Below are 9,384 nucleotides of genomic sequence, written 5' to 3' on the forward strand. Positions count from 1 at the left end.
ATTCCAAGTGTTGTGGACTTTTAATTCCTAAATGAATGTGTGCTTTGCCAGTTCCCTGTGTTTTTCCGTTTCCAAAGACTGAGTCTATAAATCTATACGATCATCATAAACGAATAAAGGAAAAATGGAGAATGACAATATTGTAATGATGAGACAAGACAAGTTTCTGCACGATAAAAGTTAAGGCTACATATTCTTATAAGCACTATATAATTACTGCAAATAATAGACTAATAACGACAATAGCCTAATATTAAGTGTGTGTGTGTGTGTGCGCACGTGTGCGCGTTCGTGTGTGTGAAAATAAATGCTATATTAGTACCTAGAAATAATTGGAAATCATTTTGTATAAAATAACATTTATTTCCAGCAATTCCACATGTGACGGTACAGCTTGTGACAGAAAAGCCAATAGACTTTTCAGGACAAAAAAAATGCAATTTCACAAAATAGAGAAGAACGGTTGTAGCTGATAAATGCTGGGTCAAGTACACAGGTAAAGTCAACTGTAATATAATAATCTTATATAATCAAATTCAATATACACTGTACTGTTGGAGAAACAATAAAACTAAGTCAGAAAAGGAATGCCAATACATCAATAGTTTTACAATTAAGCTTACGTTTTTAAATGTTCAACGTCAGTAATTTACACGTTATGGTAATAATTTAAGACACCCCACTTAAACGTTTTTTAAGCATGGATGTATGCTACTAAAAAATATTGAGTAACAATTCGTTAGTAAGGTTGGATGTTTTCTTCCAGAAAATAATTACTCGGAATGAAAAGGTAAAAGCAACAATTGCACCAGGATCATCAAACAACCCACTTTTATTTGAAAGTGAATTTGGGTTGCGACCACTTTTTCAATATCGAAACCCCACAATTTACAGGAATCATATCGAAGTTAGAATTTGTATCTTCTCCATATATGCACTCGATTATAATGCGACTGCATACATTATGGTGTGATGAATAGTTTGCCTGTCCGTTTTTCGGGATTTGCAACCCCTTTAAGTAATATTTTCAGACAAAATACTTTGACTAGATATTTTCAGGTTACACACTTGGCGGGGGATTTATAGCAATACATATGTATAAGGAATAATAGTCTATCTCTAAGAAAACAAAGTTATATATAAGTGAGCTTGGTTTCCGATGCCATTTTGGGCAAGCAAACCGACTAAAAGCAAAGCATTATGTACAGCAGTGCAATAGCCAAACACGTTACTGATCTCTCCATAACATTCAACACTTGTGGCTACAAATACAGTGTCCCTCTCTGAATGTGTCCACTTGAATCATAGTCCCAACACGACTGAGTTCATGACACATTGTACATTCTCAGTCTCACGGTTTGTCTGTGTTGTTGTTGCCGAGGGGCCTGTACAGCCCATTGGTGTACCCCTGGTCCTTGTGCAAGAGTGTCCTGTCCCGTATGAGGTCACTGAATGCGTAGTCCATGGGCGGCCTGAAGCCCAGAGTTGGCATCAACCCCGTGGTGGAGTATGGTGTCATGAAGGTGAGCCCTCTGCTGTGGGCCGAGTAGGCCAGACGCAAGGGGTTTAGTCCTAGATGAGTGCTCAGGGGGTAGGTGCTGGGATCAGCGCCAAAGTGTGGCGCGTTTGGCTGCAGTGGAGAGAAGGCGGAGCGGTTGCTCAGCGTCATGGCTCCCGGTAACATGGGCCTTGGAGTGGAGGAGAGGGGAGGCTGTGCGCTCTGGAGTATGCGTTCTGCTGTCCACACCTGCTCGGGGGCCTTGGCTTGTCCACTGTTGTTGAGAATTTGCTCGATGGCCTGCACCACGTCTTTCCCGCAGCCTTGTAGAACCAATTCCAGAACACTGCGCTTGTGGCTGGGGAACACTCTGGTCAAGATGTCGATTGGGTTCATTTGCCTGGATGCGGCCGATGATGGGGAGGGTTCTTGATCATCTTTGTCGGTCTCCGAACCCGAGTCAGAACCTAGGGGGCTAATCGAACCCGGGGTGTCCTCTCCGTCTTTCAGAGCCTTGGAGACAGGAGAGCTGATGAACGACTCTCCGTCTCCATTCTCAGAGCCAGAGCCATGACGCGCGTCTGGGGAGGAGATCCCTGGTTCGCTGTCAGTGGAAACCGATTTGCCCAACGTCTGCTGCTGGGTCACTGATGCCGACATTTGGGACTTCGGAAACAATTCATACTTCTGCATTCTTAAATCTGAAATAGATACATAAAAAACGAAACGATGAGATGTTGATGTCACTCAAATTAAAGAGGCGCCTAATAGGCTACGTTTGATATTGTTACCATTACCAATATTTTCACATTAACTTGACAGTTTGGTAAATTAAATGCCAATTTCACATCAGAACATTATTTCTCTATCAGGGTCCTTTACATTACTCTTCAAAGTTACCAAAAGCAAAGCACATGCTTATGCACAGGATTTACGCACAAAACAACCTGACCAACCTTCCACCAATATTTAGGCATATTCATGTTTATGAGCAGGCTAATCTGAGCAGGATAATCTATAAATCCACTCACCTGAGTTACTTTCGTTGTTGATAGAACCAAAGACCTCATAATTCTGACGAGGTGGTATAATGCCGTTGGCGGCCGCCAGAGCTAGCCCTTCTGCTGTCCCATACAGGAGCTGCAGCTCCCGGGCTTCGTTCTCCTCCTGAGCTTGTTGTCGACGGAGAGCCACTTGTGCGGCCATGACGCGCTGTCTCTCGGCGATTAGGGTGCATTTGGCGCACATACAGTCCTTCCAGCGGCAATAACGTTTATGGCCCTTCAGCGCAGATACCACGCCATGATTCCTGCAGCGGGCGCACTTCGGGGTGCGAGGATACTTCTCCGTTGTGCGATATAGCATCGGACCCCGCAGGAGGCTACTGGCCATGGAGACGGGGATGTTGACAGACCCTCCGGCTCCAGGGTGGACCTGAGATCCTGACGGCGCTGTGGAGAGCTCTGGTCTCAGATCCATGTCCTGTCGCTGACCAATATCTACTATCAATTGGAAAAAAGTAACGCGATGATGTATCGATGATTGTTCACAACAGCTGAATAGTTTTCAACATATCTGCACAACTTATTAAGTAATCTTCTACCGGTGTTTTCTGTCCATTGAAGAGAACAGAATGTAGCCTCGCCTAAAGCTTCACCAAGATAAAGGACCTGTTTGTCAATTTACGCTAATGAGGTATAAAAACGCCGTGCAACCTGTCAATACTTGATGATCTCTGCAACAATATATACAGAAATAGAACTTTAAACGTGTCATTTACGAGGAGAAATCCAAGAGACGTGCTCTCCCCTGTTTAACTTAATTTCACCAAAATGAGCCGAGGTTGCTATACTCGCACCAGCGTGAGACACTAACTTACTCAAGAGATTGCCACTAGATACAGATCCTCTCTCTCTCTCCATTGTTGCTCCTACGTTTTCATTAGACAAATTTGACAACAATGTGGCGCCTGTCATTGGCCAAACGGGGAAGGTGCAATCTGATTGGCTTGTCCCCTTTTCTACTGTGTCCACCAGAGTTCTTTCTCAAATAACAAGTGTTTAGAATCTGAATGGGATCCTGCAGAGCTAAAATACATTATTTTTAACAAACTCGAATTTCAAAACAAATGGAACTACATTTTCAATTAAGTCATATTTATTATGGGAAATATTATGGGAAAAGATTCCCAAGATCAAATGAAATGCACTTTTCTCAATAGAGACATTTTCAGGCAATAATTCGATAGGCCTAGGCTATCTGAAGTATATCTATATTAATTTGCTTGATTCATTTTCATGATGTTGTGCATCACGTGTCTTACTTGTATAAAAAGCCGTTATAGATCCTTCAATTTTATTTACACCTTTTTCGAGACAGACAATAATTAAAGTCTCACTGACGTCACTGCCCTTTTAATTCTGTCAAATCACAAGGTAAGTGACATTTACATATTGATTCAAATAGACTAGCCTATGCTATGCAATTGCTGGTAGAATGTTGAGCATGGAGTTGGAAAATAAGCTCTTTAGCATATAAATAAAACCCCATTTTTTATAATAAAAATAGAAACGTATTTGTTTTACAATAGTAACGTAGTAAGTGTTTTCATTGTACAATGATAGGCCTAATCCAGATTATAACACTATTTTATTGCTACTCATGGACATGCATTATGCGATTCAGTTGAGGCAAGCCGGACCCTTAGCTACATCCATTTGCTACTTATTTTATTATGTAAAAAAAAATACAACAAAAACGTTAGTGTGGTTATATTTAGGAAAACAATATCTAGGCCTATAGAAACCATGTTGTCTAAAAGTATATCCCGAAGCAGTAAATACTCTGTCCTCAGCAAGCAATGAACCAACATCATTTTCGTTTCATTTGAAAGTTTTTTTATTTGTATTATTATTAATATTATTTATTTATTATAATAATAATAATAATAATAATATATATTTTTGTTTATACAATATTTAAATTCAAGCACATAGCTACCAAATACCTTCAACATACATAAATCAAATAGGGAAAAAACGATTAACCCTTTCTGAGTTCATAGGCTAAACAAATCCTTTTTACAACGAGCTCGAAATTTGAAGACGGCATATGTTTTAAATTTGTGTATATGCCTACCCTATATTTTCCTGCAATCAAGCCGATTTCTATTTGCTATTAGTCGTAGATGTTGATAACAAAAGTGTGTTCATTGTTTCATTCATATTATATAACTATTTTTAGATTGAATCATTTAAAACGACACGGACAATGCGATAATCAATAAATCATTGTTTACACAAATTGATAATGATAATGCAATAACTTTATTATGATTATTATGATTATAATGATTACTATTATCACACATTTTCTGAGCCTTTACTCAAAAAAGTTGCAATAATTGAATATGACTAATGAATTCCAATTTAGCCTATATGAACTCATTATTCGTGTGCATTGAACTGTTTAAATTTTTCTCACAAAATATCAAGATTTCTAATTTTTAGGCTACTTTTGGACGACCAGTTTGCAGGTGATATAGCATACTAACGTGTTGGAGGTTGCTGGCCATGCATGGATACCCGGGGATGATGTTGCAGCCGTCCGATGTCAATCCAGGCTGAACTTGGGATCCTGATGGTGCCTGTGGATCCATGCTCTCGTTGACCAATGCCTACAATCACATTTTTAAACGATGTAGGTATGGTTGATACATTGGACAAAACTTCGCAATTCTCACCAACCACGCCATTTTAACTTTGTACAAACTATTTATTGAAATAAGGAGGAATAGGCTATATCTAACGATAGGGATCGATTCAATAATGTACATATTTAAAGGGCGTATATGAAATGTTCATTCGAGTGCATCAATTCAATCACTTTATTTAGTGGACTCCAATAACTGTGTTCAATGGCACAAGACTGATAAACAAAGGTAAATAGCACTACCAAGAATGTGAAATGTAGGACTATGCTAGGCAATCATGTTTTCTTCTGAACTAGGTCCTGTGGATCATGCAATGTTGAGTGTTATGTTTTATTGGCACCAACTTCTGTAATTTCACAGTAATATTCATTGACTGCAGAAAACCAAACATTGCATGCCCCCTCTCTGGGAACATTTAGCAATAACCTACATGATATACAAATACAGACCGGCTAAACATTTCACCTGCCTACATGGGACACTGCATTCAATGTATTATAACGAATGTGGGTTTATAGACTGAACAGGGCTGCAAAACACAACAACAAACTAACACATCATAACCTGTACTTCTGTAACCCTGAGCACCTTTCCACATTTAGGCTAGGGCTTTTCTGGTCTCCTCGACTAGTGGTGCATGTTGCACTCCGCTCCGCGCGCTGCGTTTCCAGCACGCGGACCTGCCGCTCTTCTCATTGTTTACCTATGAACCACAGTAAGCAAATGCCATCTGTTTCCCCCGCCGCTGTCATCTGCACCTTTAATTACCTAATAGAGACGACATTAAACTATATATTTTTGACATTCAAACTAATTATCTCGGCAGCAATCTCACACGCATGAAAACTTCATTACAATAAATCACGGGGTGGCGTAGCCCAATATATAAACATTGAGATGGAGTTGATGTCACCTATGGTCAATGTTGAACAAAGTTTGTTGATTAATAGATTGAGGATAAAGCTCAACATGCTAAAAACGCAGGCACAACAAATTACCTATTTGGAGGCATTAATCTAACAAGAATTAGGCGTTTAGGCGACTAGCCTACAAACATGGACAATTCTTTCGGTTGGAAAAATAAATACGTTGGAAATATAACAGCTTTAATAAAGTGAGTTAATATGGTAGTTTATAAAAAATATAATTCATGCATGGATAGGCCTACCATGAAACATTTTTATCGGTGTTCTCTCATGGTTTCCAATTAAATGCCCCAGCGCAATTAAAACGTGACTGTGGGCACTTAAGAAATTCAACATTCTTTGAACAGTTCATTAGGCCTATGCTTCAAAAACCCATGAGAGGCTTTCATTTCTTTAAGAAAGGCTACAGATGACTGGGTTTTTACACCATTTTAGGCAGTCACAAAGGGAGTGCTTGACCCAACATATGTAGCAGCATGTTTCTGCTGCCGCAGCACCCTGGTGAGGTATTTGAGCGACCTCTTTCGTTGCTGCTGCCCTGCCTGAGCACGGCTGGACACGGATTGCCTCCCGGGGTCTCCCGATGAAATCGCATAGTCTATTAACAGAGACAGAGGTTAGAGTAGCAGTTATACAAGGTGTAAGAGGCACAGGGTTTGGGAAAACCAGTGCGTATTTACACGCTTCATCTACTCACCAAGTGCTCATTACGTTGTTAACCTCTAGTTCACATGAGGCTCTGGCAATGATGATGGAGTTCAAGCGAATGGTTGCATTTCCTTGAAGACATTGTAGATCGCAACCTTGAAATAACTCCAGAAAAAACGTTATTATTACTGTAAGGTAAATCTATATTGCCCACAAATGTATAGGCCCTGAAATAGTTTGGCTATATCAAAACCTTACAGGCTACCCCAGTAAAAAACGAATAGGTCGATTTTGATATCCAAAACTTGGAAGATGAGGATAGTCTAGTTTACCCATAACTCACGGACTACTCTTGAAAACAATGAGGCCTATAGGCTCAATGGAAGATACTGACATTTCTGTATTTCTCTGAGAATAAGTGGAAGGTCGCAGTTCCTCAACAAACACTTGAGCCTGAGAGTCCTTCTCTCCCACTCTTGACTGATGGAACAACACGCATTTCTAAACCCCGACATCGCATATGAATTTTTAAGGTCTCTTTGCCAAGCCTTTTACCCACCTCTCAGTGCATGCATCACGCACACATGCATGTGCCTTTCCCCAAAGCCCGGCCGTTTCTTCTGTCCTCAAGGCAGGTTGGCAGTGCTTGGCATGACTCACGTTAAATAGAGTGGGCTACAATTATTCAGGAGATTAATTTGATATGTTTCATACGTATGTAGTAGGCTACAATAATGACAACAGTGTGCATATAAGAATGTCAATAAAAGTAATCAAGCTATTAATATACAGCTATTCCACACGTTCAATTGTAAAATGTTTAACACAGTTTTAGAGTACCTAAATGTGTGTGTGTGTGTGTGTGTGTTAGGTACGCACAGCCAATTAAAATGCAAGCGTTATCCTTCCACATCTGCCTCCTTTGCAAACGAATGGCACAGAAAAGAAGGTAGCCTATGAATGGTCGTTCATTGAGATCACAGATGGAGTATGGGTTTTTGCTCGAAATTTGAGAAACACCATTGTCCCCAATCAAAACTCAATGTGTTCTGCTACAATGGCCTGGGCTTTGAGCTCTGCCGCTTCAATTGGCCTTGTTTTTTAAACTTGAAATGTTCAGTACAAAGACTGGACTCCTAAATGTCACAACCGCGTCGGTTCCAAGTGTGGCTGTCCTCAAGACCTTCTTCAAAAAGAAAAAGAACACAATTATGAAGCAATAATTACTCTGCTTTACTTCGCACGCCACTGCTCCCATTCAAACCCCTTTAGCCCTGTTTAATGCTTTATTCGAGGGCATGATAATCCAAATGCCACAGGTTGAAGTTTTTTTTCTTTCGCGTTTAACAAAAAATTGCATATAAATGGATGTGGGAATCGTTAAATAAATTAATGTTCCATGTCGTTGCAATTATAGCCTGTTGAATTGTAGCCTTTTAATCAAACCTAACGTTTAGCCGGATGTTATGACTTTATGACCCATAATAACATCATAACAAGTCAATTAAGCGTTCATTTGAGTTTAATCTATTACCAATTTACTACAATTACAAAAATGCAAACATCACCTATAGGCCTGATGGTGAGTGGGCTTTGATCATTATTATTGCCTTATCGTTTATTACAAGAGCTGAAATGATTGACGAGAATTCACAATTGTCAGAATTTGCTCTTGTAATAAACTGAAAGGCTATATTAGACCACACAACGTTTCTCATGATGCCAATTTACATGAGGGAAACAAAAACAGATTGTCTCCTGTTGTATGCGCCTATATAGTTCATTTTAAAATGCAGCATGGTTGGTTATTCATGCAGTCAGAAATAGGCTATATTAAAATCCCGCTCTGCATAACACCTTTCACTATCTCATGGTTTTAGTGATAGATAAAAATAACTAAAAACATTATAATCTCAAAAGCTACCACTAAGTCTTAGTATAGGACATGGCATCATTTATGCGTACCCTGTGGTTTACGTAGACGGAGGCTGTAATTATTATATTCTATAAAAATTAAAACGTCCTAAAAACTGAACATATTGATGAAGGCCTACAGTCCAAACTAGGCTACATGAAAACAATATATGTAAATAATAATACTTTTATGTTAAACGTAGTAAATTGTAGTTGTGCCTATGTTTGTAATTGCATTCGAAATAGTCTGATGTCCAAAATAGTTCAACTTCCCTGTTTAATTTACCTAAAAGGACAACACTTCATAAAAACGATTTCATTCATATTATTTTCATAGCCTATAGGCCTACAATACGCTTAACGGTGTCATAAAGAGGTAAATAAAATAACTTAATTCAATTTGAAGTAAATAAAAATTAGCACAACAATAATGCGAGAAAGAATAGAAAACTGATACATTTGTTTATGATATAAGTTCTCTTAATTTCAATAGAAAAACCGAGTTGAATTTTATTGCTAGGGGCTCTTTGCTTTAATCATATCTTTGAGTGTTTAATGGTCCAATATATAGTATACATGTAGGTCTATAGGCATTCACCGCATATAAAATATGCAGGTCACTGATTTGTGTTCTACGTAGCTACTTTTCTTATAGTATATATATAATATATTTTTGTTGATATTTC

At 39.0% G+C, this 9,384-nt stretch overlaps 1 protein-coding gene across 1 annotated transcript; it reads right to left on the reverse strand.

The window, feature by feature from the left end:
- Window positions 1–342: 342 nt before the first annotated feature.
- LOC109897493 (doublesex- and mab-3-related transcription factor A2-like) lies at window positions 343–3,420 on the reverse strand. Its single transcript, XM_020491993.2, has 2 exons — window positions 2,530–3,420; window positions 343–2,199 (listed from the first exon to the last, which is right to left on the reverse strand). Exons 1-2 carry the CDS (start codon window positions 2,975–2,977, stop codon window positions 1,352–1,354), a joined length of 1,296 nt encoding a protein of 431 aa, XP_020347582.1. The 5' UTR covers window positions 2,978–3,420; the 3' UTR covers window positions 343–1,351.
- Between the last annotated feature and the right edge of the window lie 5,964 nt (window positions 3,421–9,384).

The sequence above is a fragment of the Oncorhynchus kisutch genome, linkage group LG10 (genome assembly GCF_002021735.2).
Source record: "Oncorhynchus kisutch isolate 150728-3 linkage group LG10, Okis_V2, whole genome shotgun sequence".
In the NCBI taxonomy this organism is placed as follows: Eukaryota; Metazoa; Chordata; class Actinopteri; order Salmoniformes; family Salmonidae; genus Oncorhynchus; species Oncorhynchus kisutch.

What these genes read in the sequence shown, in the direction of transcription:
- LOC109897493 (XM_020491993.2), bottom strand. Translation starts at nt 2,977, where the DNA reads ATGGATCTGAGACCAGAGCTCTCCACAGCGCCGTCAGGATCTCAGGTC. An exon ending in CAACAACGAAAGTAACTCAG is followed by an intron (nt 2,200 to 2,529) that starts GTGAGTGGATTT and finishes TATCTATTTCAG; the next exon opens with ATTTAAGAATGCAGAAGTAT.